The sequence below is a fragment of the Gadus macrocephalus genome, chromosome 17 (assembly GCF_031168955.1).
Source record: "Gadus macrocephalus chromosome 17, ASM3116895v1".
NCBI lineage: Eukaryota > Metazoa > Chordata > Actinopteri > Gadiformes > Gadidae > Gadus > Gadus macrocephalus.
The window spans coordinates 5,193,109-5,210,394 of NC_082398.1; the positions used below are offsets into that span (position 1 = coordinate 5,193,109).

The 17,286-nt window shown below is 47.3% G+C and overlaps 2 protein-coding genes and 1 pseudogene across 5 annotated transcripts in view; all 3 read left to right on the forward strand.

The window, feature by feature from the left end:
- The window catches only part of LOC132475818 (L-amino-acid oxidase-like), a 4,728-nt gene extending 4,071 nt beyond the window's left edge, over positions 1–657 (forward strand). For both annotated transcript variants that reach the window (XM_060077162.1, XM_060077163.1), the window contains exon 7: positions 1–657. This exon is cut by the window's left edge and continues 1,070 nt beyond it. The gene's annotated coding sequence lies outside the window, so the exon portion shown is untranslated.
- A 2,057-nt stretch (positions 658–2,714) lies between these two features.
- On the forward strand, positions 2,715–11,318 carry LOC132475819 (L-amino-acid oxidase-like). Of its 3 annotated transcripts, XM_060077164.1 has the most exons (8): positions 2,715–2,752; positions 2,902–2,960; positions 3,331–3,560; positions 5,012–5,124; positions 5,250–5,451; positions 5,578–5,646; positions 6,030–6,166; positions 9,892–11,318. In XM_060077164.1, exons 2-8 carry the CDS (start codon positions 2,942–2,944, stop codon positions 10,688–10,690), a joined length of 1,569 nt encoding a protein of 522 aa, XP_059933147.1. In that variant the 5' UTR covers positions 2,715–2,752; positions 2,902–2,941; the 3' UTR covers positions 10,691–11,318. The 3 variants fall into 3 exon arrangements, with proteins under 3 accessions (XP_059933147.1, XP_059933148.1, XP_059933149.1); XM_060077165.1 differs by lacking the exon at positions 2,715–2,752 and having other exon boundaries at positions 2,759–2,960; positions 3,334–3,560; XM_060077166.1 differs by lacking the exons at positions 2,715–2,752; positions 5,578–5,646 and having other exon boundaries at positions 2,759–2,960.
- A 1,561-nt stretch (positions 11,319–12,879) lies between these two features.
- Positions 12,880–16,895, forward strand: LOC132475821 (L-amino-acid oxidase-like; annotated as a pseudogene).
- The last annotated feature ends 391 nt before the right edge of the window (positions 16,896–17,286 follow it).

Sequence of the window (17,286 nt, forward strand, 5' to 3'; positions counted from 1 at the left end):
TGCTGACCATTTGGTTAGGGAAATTTATGATTGATTGTGGGCGGACACCTCAAACAAGAAACTGCTTTGTGTGTGTGGATAAAGAGGAAGCCGAGATCTGTTGACCGCCAGTGTTTTGCAAACAATTCGGCCTTGTTGTTTTTGTCATACTTGCTCCGGACCCCTCGATTTCTTTTCCTCTCTCTTAAGTTAGTTTATATCTCGGTTTATTCCACCACAAGATCTCTAACTCTAACACCCCAGCATTATTTTGTTATTAATCACATATATTGAAGCCTGAGAAGATAGTACCTTCATGCTAGCAGTACTAGCTCTTTATTTGCATGTGTAAGCCTTTAGAACCAATCTAAAACTAAATTGATGTCCGCTATGAACTCTAAAGGTAATGATAAATCGACCAATCTAAGAGTGCAGCCTACATGAATGCAATATCCTAGCTATGCACACATTACGTCACCTTTCCAAGAACTGTTACTTAACTGTTACTTACCTGTATTCCTTTATCACTTTCTCCCCATGTTTACAAGTTCACCTCCTTTATTTCCTTGTCAGTTCCTGGTTTTTGTCCCTTTATCCTTTTGGTGCCCAACTTGTAGTGTTCTTCTGCCTGGTCATGGAACAGATATTGAGTGTTTTATTAAAAGCCCTTTTTTGTTACGTTTCCTGAGTAGTAGTCTGCAATTAGATCCTATCCCTCTTTCTTGCTGTTTTTTGTCAGCACCCGTGGGCAGCTACCAGTCTAACCAGTAAAACCAGCAGTGAAATGTGGTTGGACTGGGAACCTTCTGCATTACCTTGTCCATTTTTGCCGAAGACATTCCCTGACCATGAAAACTCTGGTCTGAGTCTGATGAACCGGCGCATAACACGTCGGTTCATTGACGTCTCATGTATTTCCACAATGAGACTCGCAGTGGGGGTTATTTCAGCCGTGGTTGAGAAGGAATTGGGGGAAAGGAACTTTGGCTTTGACTCCCTGAAGTACATGAACCATGACATGGAGGAAAAAGGGATTGTTGCCCCGTGAATGTCTACCACTTAAGCCCTGTATCCAGCTGCCGAGGGACCACCGCAGCGGCGCTGCGGGAGGCGGTGGTGCCTAAGCGCTGACCGCTGCCGAGGCGGTGGTCCCTCGGCAGCGGTCCCTCGGCAGCGAGGCTCCGGCGGCAGACAACCGCGGTCAACAATCGCGGGCAACAATCCCTTTCTCCGCCATGTCTTGGTTCAGTCCACTTCAGATTGATGGGGACGTGGAAGAACCAGAGACGTCTGAGAACCCAACGCAGTCGTTTGAGATTCACGGGTACTTCTTGACCACTCTGTCAAACTCCTCCAAAAATCGAGCGTATCGAGGGCCGCTGATAAAAAAGAGAGTTTCAAAACAATCTGCAGATTTTACAGCACTGTCCCTGGGAGCGGGGCCTCAGGTAACACCCTTGGATCAACGCATCGCTTGAAAAAAATGAACTTGGTTGTTTTCTTTGCATGATAGATGGACTCCATGCGGTATAACACGTCTCCATAAGCCCATCTCCATTAGGCGACACGGGGTCCCCCAATGGTGTGTAGATACCCACCGTTCAGCATCTAGCTCAGGGCATACCTTTTCAAACGTACCCAATCTTCTGTAGCCATACGCATCTCAAAGATCTCATCACCACAGTCTTTTGTTTTTAATAGGACATAACCATCGATGAATGAAATTACGTATTCAAAGCCGTTCTCCTCTCTATGCCTGAATGACACTTCGGTACGCTGGTCTTTTACACCTACGACAGGTCTCATTATTCTAATTGGAGCATTGGCCATAATTGGCCATACAAACACACACACACACACACACACACACACACACACACACACACACACACACACACACACACACACACACACACACCACCTCATTACTATGGTCACCATTCATCCATGTACGCTTGCCCCCCACATCCCCCAATCACACACACACACACACACACACACACACACACACACACACACACACACACACACACACACACACACACACACACACACACACACACACACACACACACACACACACACACACACACACACAGGATCCCTCCCCTAGAACCACCACCACAGATGCCCAACCCTTCGCAATGCCTCTACAGAACGGAAGCGGAAGGGGGGTTGTGGCCCCCACCCTCGCACCCTGACCGGAAGCTGAAGCCCTCAGGAAGGTGCCTTTTGGGGGGTATTATGTAAGGGATAATCACCGAGAGGCAAGGCAATAAACAGGATGATATGCCTGGCTCGTGGACGGCTTACCGCCCAAAATGAAAGTCGAGGGCGGTAACCTTCCATGAGCCGGGCATATCAAACTATTCAAAAATGAAGAAGCCTCAACTTTCGATATTTGTCTGGTTTCTCGTGACTATTTCGGAACTATTATTATTTGCCAACTCTTGGAGACAGCCAGCCTTCATCACATGAATGAAAGTGAAAGAGAAATTCTTGAGACTGTGAACTGTCACACCGGGGTCACACGTCAAAATTACCATTGAGATTTAGTGATTTACTAAAAATACATTGACTTTAGTCAGGACACTCCCTGTCAGATCCTTTTGAATTGATTGCAAAATGTGGGACAATTTCAGGCAGTTATGATAAATTGGCTCACCCCTGTTCTTCTAAGAAGTTTGCTTCCTTTTAATCACGTGATGAAAATTTCCCGGCTAGGAACTGCTATTTAAAAGCTTTGCTTCATCGTTAAACAATCAGAGTTAGTCTTTATGTTGAAGGTAGGAGCCGATGACCTGATTTGACACTGCTCTACCTACACTTGCTAGTTACTAATATTAAAAATCAATTAGCATTATGGTATTGGCTTGTTTTAGTGCTCAAAATTGAGGTTCAGACTTAAAGTGATTCATAAACTCTTATCCCCGCAGCATCCATCTCAGAGACGACAGCATCCATGGCCCTCTGGAAACCAGGTGAGCACACTCTGGAAGAATCTTTTGGAATTCAAGAAAAGACAAATAGGACCTTAAATGTTTTCTCCTTTGGTCTGTTATTTATTAGGCAGTTTTTCTGGCTGTAATACTGAAACCACAATGATGGTCATCATTGTAAAGCTCGTCACTTGGGGAATTGCCCCTACCCAGACCAGTAACTAGTCCCAACCACGGGTGCACTCGTTTACTCGAGGTTCATACGTTTGTGTCCCTAGCTCCCTGTGTCCCCTAGTTGAATACTGTCATAGCAGTAGGCAGCTCCCATTGTAAAATGTTTGCCAGATTAATTAAACCTTCATGAATGACATGTACATGTAACACTTACACCTCAAGGCGTTTGAATGTGCAGTAGTTGTGTTGTTGCTGGCCTGTGTGTCCTGGCAACGGGGGGCTACGGAGGACCTTCGCAATTTCAAGGATCAGCTCAGCGACTGTCTGGAGGACAAGGACTACCAGGAGCTTCTGGACATCAGTATCCATGGCCTCCCCCCTGCACAGAGCCCTCGGCACGTGGTGGTCGTGGGCGCCGGCATGGCCGGCCTGACCGCTGCCAAACTGCTGCAGGACGCGGGACACCAGGTAACCGATCTCAAGCATCCATATTGGGTCCTCACATCGGCTGCAGAACTGCTGTTGAACATGGTGGTTATGACAGAGTACGATGGGCCAGGGCTGTTTGCTTTATGATACAACTCACAATGAGAGGAGACATAATCTATTATTTAGCATGCCTTATCATGCTTTATATAAGTATGATATAGATTCATTACACTCAAGGTGAACTGTTTCAAGCCTTTATTTGTATTAATCTAGACAATGGCTTCAAGCTCATGAAAAACAGAAATCCAGTATCTCAGAAGATTTGAACACTACACGTGACCAGTAAAAAAATGTTTTTTAATACGGAAATGTCGGCCTTCTGGAAAGTATGTTCTTGTATTTGCACCTAGTACTTGGTTGGGCATCCTTTTGCATGAATTACTGCATCAATGCGTGGGGTAGATCAGCCTGTGGCCCTGCTGAGGTGTTATGGAAGGCAAGGGTGCTTCGATAACGGCCTTCAGCTCGTGTGCATTAGTGGGTCTCATGTCTCTCCTCTGCCTCTGTTCAATACCCCATACGTTTTCTGTGGGGTTAAGATCAGGCGAGTTTGCTGGACAATCAAGCACGGTAATCCTGTGGTCGTTAAAACCAGGTATTGGTACTTTTGGCAGTGTGGGCAGGTGCCAAGTCCTGCTGGAAAACGAAATCAGCATCTCCATAAAGATTGTCATCAGAAGGAAGCATGAAGTGCTCTAAAACATCCTGGTAGACGGCTGCATTGACTGGATTAAACACATTGGACCAACACCAAAAGGTGACAGGACAAGAGTGGCTGGAGTGGAGTGGACAGGAGTGGCGTGACATTAGGAATGCGACAGTTGTAGTAGCCAATGTCATTGATGCGTCTGGGTGTTCATTTCCCTTTGGGTGTAATGAATCTACATAATATATGACATAATATTTTCTTTGTGAATGAATAATGTCTAGTAAAGAAATAAAAGTTCTCCATAAAAATACAGGGTGCATGAGTATACAAACCCCTATGTTAAATTCCCATAGAGGCAAGCAGAGTTTTATTTCAGTTAGCCTATTATCTGGTTTGATTTGCAGTGAGAAATAATTAGGCTAGCTAACAGCTATTAGGCTAACTGAAAAGAATCATGCCAATCTCTAGGTACTTTATCAGGATGCACAGTAGCCATGAAATAAAAATCTGCCTGCCTTTATGGGAATTTAGCATAGGGGTTCCTATACTTACGCACCATGTTTTTTAATGAACATTTATTTATTTACGATACATTATTCATTCACAAAGAAAATTTGTGGCCTAAAAGGTTGGATTTTTTGTCATTTGTTTAATTAAGGCATTAAGATCAATTATATTATATAATTATATGGATGGTGTGTGTGTGTGTGTGTGTGTGTGTGTGTGTGTGTGTGTGTGTGTGTGTGTGTGTGTGTGTGTGTGTGTGTGTGTGTGTGTGTAGGTGACGTTGCTGGAGGCTAGCGGGAGGGTGGGGGGGAGGGTGGAGACCTACAGACACCCGACAGAGGACTGGTATTCTGAACTGGGATCCATGAGGATCCCCAGCTCCCACCAGTAAGTTAAGCAGTCCTACCCCTACCCCGGCCCCGCCTGCTCTCCGTCTCTCTCTCTCCGTCTCCCTCTCCCTCTCTCTCTCTCTCTCTCTCTCTCTCATGCTGTCTCTCTCTCTCTCTCTCTAGTATTGTGCTGTTTTACGCTAAGATGCTGGGTGTGGAACTGCGTCCATTTGTGATGTATGACCCCAACACCTTCTACCTGGTCAATGGGCAGCGTGTGAAGACCGGGGCAGCAGACAAAAACCCCGCCCTCCTCAAATACAACCTCCCCCATAGGGGGAAGGCCCTGTCGGCTGATCAGCTGCTGGATCAGGCCTTGAAGACGGTCTGTAGCCATTGACCGCCTGCTCCTTAAAATGGCTGCCAGAACCATACAGATACATTTAAAACTGAATGATGTGGTAACGAAATATGTCTGTCTGTCTGTCTGTCTGTCTGTCTGTGAGTGCAGGTGAAAGACACAGTGAGACATGAAGGATGTGAGGCTGCCCTTAAGAAATATGACCAGTATTCGGTCAAGGTAAATATATTATATATATATATATATATATATATATATATATATATATATATATATATATATGTTTGTATATTGCATTCACAGATTTAGTTCCTGTCCAGAGTGAACTTGTCTCCCATTATGGCCCGTTATTAGTCAGAAAATGAATAAATCATTCAGTTTAAGTCATTTAAAAAGCATAAATACCAAACATTTGTGTCAGAAATTCAAATATTTACAGTCATCTATCATTGAGAACGAAAGTTAATGTGTGTGTGTGTGTGTGTGTGTGTGTGTGTGTGTGTGTGTGTGTGTGTGTGTGTGTGTGTGTGTGTGTGTGTGTGTGTGTGTGTGTGTGTGTGTGTGTGTGTGTGTGTGTGTGTGTGTGTGTACGTGTTTTTCAGGGTTATTTGGTTCAAGTGGCTAACCTGAGTCCTGAGGAGATAAGGATGATAGGAGACCTGCTGAATGAGAACAGCCTGATGTACACTGCCCTGACCGAGATGCTCTACGATCAATCAGATATCAACGACCAAACTGAGTAAGTCAAACTGTCCTCACTCGTTCACCCCCACACCCTATACATTCACTCAATCACCAATAAACTGTCTGCATTCGCTCATTCGACTCTAACATTTTTGCATTCATGTATATATATATATACACATGTGGAGTGTGGTAAATGACGAGACAAGAGACGGAGATGGGTCGAGTCGGCTTTACTCTCCACTTCAAGTAAACAAGTGTTGCTCCAGCAAGAGTTCAAAACGTAAAGGCCGTAAACCGGAACTGTCGTAAACCGGAACGGTCGTAAACCGGAACGGTCGTAAACCGGAACTGTCGTAAACCGGAACTGTTATCCCAAAACCCTTTTCCTTAAAAGGCACAGTCCCTTGGTGAATGTCTTATCACTGTAGTTGTGGGTCACCACACAGGCCCCTACAAGCATCGAATGCAGCCGTCATCTCTGTAGACCAATCCAACACGTCTGCCGGCCTCCTGCCCCGCAAGGCGTTGTACTAGGGTTGCATGAGCTGGGCCGCATGGGGGAGGAAACGGTTGTAGAGGTTCACCATGCCCAGGAACTCCTGCAGGGACTTCACAGTGCGCAGGCGTGGGAAACTGGCGATGGCGTCCACCTTGGCCGGGAGGGGAACTGCCCCCTGCGGTGTGACGTGGTGGCCGAGGAAAGTGATGGATGACCGGCCAAACTCGCACTTGGCCGGGTTGACAATGAGACCATGCTCACTGAGCCGACCGAACAGCTGCCGTAGATGCGTCAGGTGGTCGTCTGCGGACGCACAGGCAACGAGAATGTCGTCCAAGTAGACAAACAGGAACGGCATGTCCCTCAGCACAGAGTCCATGAGGCGCTGAAACGTCTGTGCTGCACCCTTGAGGCCGAAAGGCATCCTCAGAAATTCAAAAAGTCCAAAGGGCGTGATGACCGCCGTCTTGGGGACATCTTGCGGGCGGATGGGCACCTGATGGTAACCGCGTACCAGGTCCATCTTCGAAAAGATGGCGGTGCCGGCCAGGTGGGCGGCGAAGTCCTGAATGTGCGGTACCGGGTACCGGTCAGGGGTGGTGGCGTTGTTCAGGCGACGGAAATCACCACAGGGACGCCAACCGCCATCAGCCTTGGTCACCATGTGCAGGGGGGAGGCCCACGTCCTGTTGGAACGGCGTACGCTGCCGAGGCGCTCCATGGTGGCGAACTCCTCCCTGGCGATCGCGAGCTTGGCAGAGTCGAGGCGCCGGGCATAGACCGGGGGGGCCAACCGTGGTGATGTAGTGCTCCACACCATGCTGAGCCACAGCCGAGGAAAACGTAGGCGTGGTGATGTCAGGAAACTCAGCCAGCAGGCGTTGATACAGGTCCCCGGTGGCGAACGTGTTCGCAAGACAAAGCCCCCCCACCCCCCCCCCCAGCGTGCAGGGGTATGAAGCAAAAGAGAGGGCGTCGATCAGGCGGCAGTTCGTAACATCCACCAGCATCCTGTAGGCGCAGAGGAAATACGCCCCCAGGAGTGGCGTAGACACATGGCAGCCATGACGAAATCCCAGCCGAAACGCCGGCCGCCGAAACACACCTCCACATACCTCGTGCCATAGGTACGAATGGGTGTGCCGTTGGCGGCGTCCATCGGGGGGCCATGGCCGCCAGCCATAGTGTCCACAGGCGTCGCCGGCAGGATGCTGCACTGAGCCCCAGAATCGACCAGCAGCCGCCGGCCGGACAAGGTGTCAGTGACGAACAACAGCCTGCAGTCCCGACCAGCGCTCACAGCTGTTAATGAGCGCTGGCCCGGGCTTTGGCCAGGGCCCCAAAACTGCAAGGCTGGCGACACTGCTTGGCCTTGGCCCCAAACCCGGCATGGTAGTAACAACACCCGTCGTCACGCTGTCAGCGGGCTGTCACAGCGGCTGCGGTATCCGGGTCGTACCCCGGGGGCGGAAGCGGGGCCGACGTGTGCTGGGGGGGGGCAGCAGCGCATGGACAAACTGCTGCCTGTTGGCGAGGAAAATCCTGTCGGCTTCCACAGCCACCGTCCGGTAGTCCTTGGAGGCAAAGAGGGGGGAGCTGGCCAGTGCGGTGCGCACGGGTGCTGGAAGCTGCCGCAGGAAGATGTTGGCGAAAAGGAAGGAGAGATCCACCGAGCCCAGCACAGCCAGCATCCTCTCCATCAACTCGGACGGCTTGCTGTCGCCCAGGCCGTTCAGGGAAAGCAGGCGGTCCGCCTTCTCCAGCTCCAACAGTTCAAAAAGGTCCACGAGGAACGTCTTGAGTGCGTCAACTGGAGGAGCCTCCAACCGCGGCATAGACCTGGCCGTCGTCGAGGCATCTAAGGCTGCTACCACGTGGAAATACTTCATCACGTCCTGCGTTATTCCTCTCAGCTGGAACGGGGCTTCGATGTGTTGGAACCACGGCCGTGGGTTGTGCTGCCGAAAAGTCTGGTAACTTGACGGCGGCAGCATAGATAGCGCCGACGTTAGCCCCGTCGCCACAGCGGCCGGCGCCGCAACGGGCGCGTTGTTATCACCGTCGATATGTAACATAATTTAGCCGTATCCAACTGGCGTCGGGGGTCACCAATTGTGGAGTGCGGTAAATGACGAGACAAGAGACGGAGATGGGTCGAGTCGGCTTTACTCTCCACTTCAATTAAACAAGTGTTACTCCAGCATGAGTTCAAAACTTAACTGCCGTAAACCGGAACTGTCGTAAACCGGAACCGTTATCCAAAAAGCCTTTTCCTTAAAAGGCAAAGTCCCTTGTTGAATGTCTTATCATTGCAGTTGTGGGTCACCACATATATATATATATATATATATATATATATATATATAGAACACTTAACGTGTTAAATCTTTCAAAATTAAGAAATGCAGAGCAGGTGGAGAAGCAGGGCTTAAGTAGCTTCTCCACTCATTCGGGGCTCTCCCAGCCATGGAGCTCCTGTATGGAAAGACCGGTCCTCGTGGGTGACGGGATTCCACCCATGGGGGACAGGACCGTCGATTCCTCCCAGGTTTTTTCGTTGTATTATTTTGAGTAGATTTGTCTGATTTTGGATTAAACACGCCTTTTTGGCTTTTGCCCAGCAAAGTTGTGTCCTGTTTCGGGAGGTGGTGGTTCGCTCACCGTGCCGGATTGCCACAATATATATATATCAGTGCCATTTTCATGTAAATGCGATTAGATGGCATCGCGGCAGGGGCGGGATTTGGGTAGAGGTGTGGGATGACGTAGCAACATGAGTAGTTCTAACTGGTGAGACGTTGAAATCTGCAAGCTGCTGACCAGCATGGGATGCAGGTGATGCAGTTGCCTTTAAGGAAGACGGTGAAAGACGGTGAAAGACGGTGCGATCTACGAGAGTGTAAAGAGGAACTTCCATTACGAGGCTTTCACCTGGATAAAAAATCAAGTGGTCAGCAAAATAAAGAATATGTTTGCGTTTTTGCAGTTGTCAATAGTTAATCACGTTAGTAGCTTACACCCAGAGGTAGTCTACTCATTCTTCCATGCGAGTGGCTTGATAAAAAATTATTCGAAAGAGGTCTCCGTGTAAAAATGCCTAATGTAACACAATTCCCGCAGAATTGTTTACTTCCTGTGCTAACTTACCCATGTGAAGACGTGCGCAGAAAAGAGTTTTAAGCGGATTTAGTTTTGATAACAAATTGGGTGATTAATTAGTAACTATTTTTTTATTGATTGCGAGCTCTAACATATATATTTATCTATTGTCCTTCCAGGTATTTCGAGGTGGTGGATGGCTCAGATCGTCTCCCTCAAGCCTTGAATAACGTCCTTGTTAACCCTGCCCAGCTAAATTCTCCGGTCAAACAAATCAACCACTCGGACACTGGCGTCGATGTATTTTACCTGAAGGGTAAAGACTCAGTTCAGACCAAGCTGTCTGCTGACGCAGTCCTGGTCACGACCACAGCCAAGGCAGCTTGCTTCATAGAATTTGACCCCCCACTAACCCCAGGAAAGAAGCATGCACTGAGCAGCGTTCACTACGACAGCTCCACCAAGATCATCCTCACCTTCAGCCGAAGGTTCTGGGAGGATGATGGCATCAAGGGGGGGAAGAGCATCACAGACCGTCCCTCTCGCTTCATCTACTACCCCAGTCACAGCTTCCCCCAGAACCCAGACATCGGCGTGCTGCTGGCCTCCTACACCTGGTCTGACGAAGCTCTGCTTTTCCAGGGCCTGGGGGATGAGGAGCTGAAGGAGGTGGCCCTGAAGGACCTGGAGCTAATCCACGGGGAGCAGGTCTGGGACCTGTGCACGGGGGTGGTGGTAAAGAAGTGGAGCTCTGACCCCTACAGCCTGGGAGCCTTCGCCATGTTCACTCCCTACCAGCATACTGAAATCGCCTCTGAGCTCTTCCAGGCCCAGGGCAGGGTTCACTTCGCTGGGGAACACACCGGCTTCAGTCACGCCTGGATTGAAACAGCCATGAAGACGGCCATCAGAGCTGCCAAGAACATCAACCACCAGCTTCAAGACGGCTTCATATCCACTGATAGAGAAGAGCTCTGACTCCAACACCAAGCTTCAATACAGCTTCATGTCTGCCGCTAGAGGAGATCTCAAACTCTAACACCCCAGCATTATTTTGTTATTAATCACATATATTGAAGCCTGAGAAGATAGTACCTTCATGCTAGCAGTACTAGCTCTTTATTTGCATGTGTAAGCCTTTAGAACAAATCTAAAACTAAATTGGTGTCTGCTATGAACTCTAAAGGTAATGATAATCTGAGACTGCAGCCTACATGCATGCAATATCCTAGCTATGCACCCATTACATCACCTTTCCAAGTACTGTTACTTAACATAAGACACACCCCATCTGGCAATCTAAATATTGCACATTTCAATGAAACATACAGACGACTATTAGACAAATGTTGTCCTTTGTGATTATCAAAATTAAAAACTTTCACCAAAATTACCAAAAATGCCAAAAATATTGGCTTGTATTAGTATCTCATCGAATGCGATGTCCAAATCACGAGTACTCGTTTTTTGTTTGCACTCTTTTTTCGCTGCACAAGGAATTTCTGCGTCAGTTTCCGCCAATGTACGCAGACTAAGGTCATTTCAATCTTCCTTTAATAAAGAATGAATGAACAGAATGGATTTTTAATAAATAACTACATCTGGATATTGATTTACCTTGTGTGACCCTGTGTGACCGTTGATACTAGAATAGCACATTATCCTTCTTAATCCTTTTTTCTTCCCTTTCAATCACGAGTTGTAACCTTCTGGGGTTGATGTCAGGGTTTTGGGAAGGCCATTCTGAAAGCTTGATATCAGCTTGAGCCATTCTTAAAGCACTAGGATGTGTAATGTAATGGTCCTGCCAAAGTTTCCCATCACAGGTCTATTTTCCTGTCCAAACCTCTCATCATTCTGTTACTCATCACATGCCATGACTTACATGGCCTTTAAGAGTGTCCACTTTGGACCTCAATTGGACACGCCTGTTAACAATAACAATGCACCACCTCGATGACTTCTAACCAGATGTAGTTATATGCACCATTATATAATACTATATTGGGCAGCTACCAGTCTAACCACCAGAAGGCTGTGGATTTACTGGGCAGCTCCCAGTAAAACCAGTAGAATAATGAGGTTGTACTTGGGACCTTCTCCATTACCTGGTCCATGTTTACCATTAACACTGGTTGAAAGACATGCCTGACCATGATAGCCTGTTCTGATTCAGGATATCTATCACAACATAGATTACCATCGTAATGTTCAGACTTTAACTCTATGTTTAAATTCCTTCTCCCCCATGTCCAATAGTCATCCTTTGATTGTTTTCGCTCACTTCACATCTCTAGCCTGCAATCACCTGTGTTGTGAAATGATTGTACTGTAAAAAAAAGTTTAGAGCATCAGAGGCCAATTCAATTCAATTCCATTTTATTTGGATAGCCCTTAATCACTATTACAGTCTGAAAGGGCTTAACAGGCCAAATATTTATGGTGCTCAGCGGGACAAACATACAAAGGTTGAAGCGATGTAATGAGCCCCAGGGGGGGGGGGGGGTAATCCAGTATCTAAGCAGGGAAACATACTTGAGGGCACAAACTGTGAAATGGTTAGACTAGATCATCACTGAGAGCTGATGTCTTATGCAAACGTACATAACAAAACCTCATTCCCCTCTGAGTTGCAGGTGTCTATCTTCCCACCTGCAACTTATTCCGTGATCACTCTCTCCCCATGTATACAAGTTCACCTCCTTTATTTCCTTGTCAGTTCCTGGTTTTTGTCCCTTTACCCTTTTGGTGCCCAACTTGTAGTGTTCTTCTGCCTGGTCTTGGAACAGATGTGTGGAGTTCTTTATTAAAAGCCCTTTTTTGTTACGTTTCCTGAGTAGTAGTCTGCAATTAGATCCTATCCCTCTTTCTTGCTGTTTTTTGAGTGAAATGTGTTTGTACTGGGAACCTTCTGCATTACCTTTTCCATTTTTGCCCAAGACATTCCCTGACCATGAAAACTCTGGTCTGATTCTGGATTTCTATTGCAACATGTGATACAATACCAGAATGTTATGATTGATTGGCACACCGTTACTATTCAGAATTTAGCTTTCCCTGTCAATCATATGATCGACGTCTCACGACAGGGTCTGCTATTTACATGCTCTGCTCTGTCGGCAAACAGTCGGAGGGAGGGCTTTAACATTAGAGGTAGGAACCCTTGACCTACTCTGTTACTGATCGATCTAGCTCACCATGGCTGGTAACAAATCTAATCAAGCATTTTCATAGATGCATAAAGATAGATATATAAATAAAGATAAAGATAGACATACAAAATATTGGCTTTGTTAGTGCTCAAAGTTGAGGTTCCACTCTTCAAGCTCTTATATCCTCAGCATCCATCTGAGAGACGACAGCATCGATGGCCCTCTGGAAACCAGGTGAGTACAATCAGAAAGCATCTCTTGGAACCCGAGAAAAGACAAATATACCTATTGATGTTTTCTACTTGTGTAGACTGATCTGCTATTTCAACGTGTCATCGTTGTAAAACTTGTAGAACACTTGGGTAACGCAGCCTTCCCGGGCAGGCCTCTAATATAGTGAAGAGAAAAAATGTATCTTAGTCTTAACCACAATTTTCAACTCCAAAGTCTTTATTTCGGACTACAAAAGAAATATCGACATAGTCAATTTTATTGATAAGATGTTGCAGAAACGAAAAACAAGTATGCTACGATTTTCAATGGCTATAATTTGTGCTTGCAGTCATTTACTCAAGGTTTATGCGTTGAAATCCCTAGCTCCCTGCGTCCCCCAGGATAATACTGTATTTGTCTTGGGCCGCTCCCAGTAGCAATAGTTTGCCAGATTAACTAAACAACCTTCCTGAGTGATGTGTGCATGTTACGCTCACATCTCAAAGCGTTTGAATGTGCAGTAGTTGTGTTGTTGCTGGCCTGTGTGTCCTGGCCACGGAGGGCTACGGAGGACCTCCGCAGTTTCAAGGAGCAGCTCAACGACTGTCTGGTGGACAAGGACAACCAGGAGCTTCTGGACATCAGTATCCATGGCCTCCCCCCTGCCCAGACCCCTCGGCGCGTGGTGGTCGTGGGCGCCGGCATGGCCGGCCTGACCGCTGCCAAACTGCTGCAGGACGCGGGACACCAGGTTACCGCTCTCACAGCCCGAGTATAAGAACAAATAAATACGATAGTTAAGGCAAGAGCACAACATGGTCACTGTGATGTGTGGGCCGTTATCAATGACGCGAGCTGTGGTGAGGAGAGAAGACTAATTAATCAAATAAATTGAATTCACTGCATATTGATGTGATTGGGCCGGGCTGGCGGCCGAAGGCTGTTCTGAAACTACTGGTCGTTGTTTAACTTACTGATGGCCAGTCCAGCCCCATTTAAGCTGTGTTTGTATGTTTGTGTGTGTGTGTGTGTGTGTGTGTGTGTGTGTGTGTGTGTGTGTGTGTGTGTGTGTGTGTGTGTGTGTGTGTGTGTGTGTGTGTGTGTGTGTGTGTGTGTGTGTGTGTGTGTGTGCAGGTGACGGTGCTTGAGGCTAGTGGGAGGGTGGGGGGGAGGGTGGAGACCTACAGACACCCGACAGAGGGCTGGTATGCTGATCTGGGAGCCATGAGGATCCCGAACTTCCACCAGTAAGTTAGCCGGTCCTACCCCAGCCTGACTTGCTCTGTGCGTGTGTTTCTATGTCACTCTCTCTGTCTCACTGTCTCCTCGTGTTGCTCTCTCTCTCTCTCTCTCTCTCTCTCTCTCTCTCTCTCTCTCTCTCTCTCTCTCTCTCTCTCTCTCTCTCTCTCTCTCTCTCTAGGATTGTGCTGTACTACGCCGAGATGCTGGGTGTGAAGTTGGGTCAGTTTGTGATGTATGACCCCAACACCTTCTACCTGGTCAATGGGCAGCGTGTGAAGACCGGGGCAGCAGACAAAAACCCCGCCCTCCTCAAATACAACCTCCCCCATAGGGGGAAGGCCCTGTCGGCTGATCAGCTGATGGATCGGGCTTTGGAAGCGGTTCGTGGCCAAGGACCGCCCTCTCTTTAAAACAGCTGCCAAAACCATACAGATAGCGTTGGAGCAGAATGATGCGGTAACAAAATGTTGCATTCTGTGTGTGTGTGTGTGTGTGTGTGTGTGTGTGTGTGTGTGTGTGTGTGTGTGTGTGTGTGTGTGTGTGTGTGTGTGTGTGTGTGTGTGTGTGTGTGTGTGTGTGTGTGTGTGTGTGTGTGTGTGTGCGTGCGTGCGTGCGTGTGTGTGTGTTTGTTTAGGTAATGTATGCAGTGAAACATGAAGGATGTGCTGCCCTTAAGAGATATGACCAGTATTCGCTCAAGGTAAATATATATCAACACAGAGAGCAACAATCAAGGCCTTCTAGATGTATTGGATATTCTAATCTTATTTTGTTCATTCAGAATTTGACAATCAGCACCAGGGCCAAATTGGTTCAGAAAACCAAAGCTTTTGAAAAGCATTTCAGCTCCAACCATACATCACGCCCGTGGACGATCGACCAAAGAGCAAAGCTTTACAGTTGATTGTTTGGGATTGTTTGACTTGTCCACTGTCATGTGTTTTGCAGCCCGGGCCATTGTCATATTCTACTGAAGTACACATACAGCTTGAGTGATGATGCAATTATTTGCTCAGACTTTATTTTTATTATCATAAATTAAAATATGGATAATTGAAAACGAAAGCGTGTGTGTGTGTGTGTGTGTGTGTGTGTGTGTGTGTGTGTGTGTGTGTGTGTGTGTGTGTGTGTGTGTGTGTGTGTGTGTGTGTGTGTGTGTGTGTGTGTGTGTGTGTCAATGTGTTTGTGCACGTTTAATCAGGGTTATTTGGTACAAGTGGCTAATCTGAGTTCTGAGGAGGTGAGGATGATAGGAGACCTGCTGAATGAGAACAGCCTGATGTACACCGCCCTCACGGAGATGCTCGACGAACAAGCAAATCTCAACGACAACAATGAGTCAGTCTCTGCTCAATAACTCACAATAAACAGTCCGCACTTACTCATTCTCCACCAAACCCTCTGCAATTACTCATTAACCTCTTAACTATTTACATTCACCCATTTATGTTTATATATATATATATCTTTGTCCTTCCAGGTATTTTGAGGTGGTTGGTGGCTCAGATCGTCTCCCTCAAGCCTTGCATAACGTCCTGGTTGAACCCGCCCAGCTAAACTCTCCGGTCAAACAAATCACCCACTCAGACACTGGTGTTGATGTATTTTACCTGAGGGGTAAAGAGTCAGATCTGACCGAGCTTTCTGCTGACGCAGTCCTGGTCACGACCACAGCCAAGGCGGCTCGCTTCATAGAATTTGTCCCCCCGCTGACCCCAGGAAAGAGGCATGCACTGAGCAGCGTTCACTACGACAGCTCCACCAAGATCATCCTCACCTTCAGCAGAAGGTTCTGGGAGGATGACGGCATCAAGGGGGGGAAGAGCATCACAGACCGCCCCTCTCGCCTCATCTACTACCCCAGCCACGGCTTCCCCCAGAACCCAGACATCGGCGTGCTGCTGGCCTCCTACACCTGGTCTGATGACTCTCTGCTCTTCCAGGGCCTGGGGGATGAGGAGCTGAAGGAGGTGGCCCTGAAGGACCTGGAGCTAATCCACGGGTAGCAGGTCCGGGACCTGTGCACGGGGGTGGTGGTGAAGAAGTGGAGCTCTGACCCCTACAGCCTGGGAGCCTTCGCCATGTTCACTCCCTACCAGCATACTGAAATCGCCTCTGAGCTCTTCCACGCCCAGGGCAGGGTTCACTTCGCTGGGGAACACACCGGCTTCAGTCACGCCTGGATTGAAACAGCCATGAAGACGGCCATCAGAGCTGCCAAGAACATCAACAACCAGCTTCAAGACGGCTTCATATCCACTGATAGAGAAGAGCTCTGACTCCAACACCCAAGCAGTAATTAGTTATTAATCACATATTAAGACATTAGAAGATAGTATCTTCATTCTAGGAGTACTACATTTTTATTTGCGTGTGTAAGCCTTCAGAACACAGCTCAAATTAAATTGGTATGACCTCTAGTAATTGACCAATCTGAGACTTCCACCGCAGGCATGCAAGTGTTGTAGCCTAGCTATGCATCTATCTTTACATGCCCTTTCCAAGTCATGTGACTTAACATAATAAGCAACCCACAATGATACAATATAAAAACTTCAATTAAACTTACAAATGAATATTGTGTCTGACTATTTTCATTCCAACTAGTCGTGTCATTCGTTTATTTTTTTATTCAAAATTACATAACTTTTCTCATTATCAAAATATCAAAACTTTTCCTGCCGAATTCCTTTACAATTACCAACAAATGATGTATCATTTAACCAGCCAGCTTCTAGTCCATCTAGTCTCCATATTTAACACCAGCCACTTGGGCTGTTACATTGCCCCGGGGATTCGCGGGCAAGCTCTTTACTCGATTATCAACCAAAAAAAAGTGTCCGGAGGGCTTATTTGATGGGTCTTCATGTCGAAGAAGACCCTGGGTTCAATTTTCGCCGGAATTACGCTTCAACACCAGGTCTCCATATTTGACACCAGGTCTCCATATTTAACAATAGTCTACAT

Bases quoted from the DNA above. Each gene is read 5' to 3' on its own strand.
- LOC132475819 (XM_060077164.1), top strand. The intron at 5,125-5,249 runs GTAAGTTAAGCA...CTCTCTCTCTAG, and splicing joins AGGATCCCCAGCTCCCACCA to TATTGTGCTGTTTTACGCTA. The intron at 5,647-6,029 runs GTAAATATATTA...CGTGTTTTTCAG, and splicing joins ATGACCAGTATTCGGTCAAG to GGTTATTTGGTTCAAGTGGC.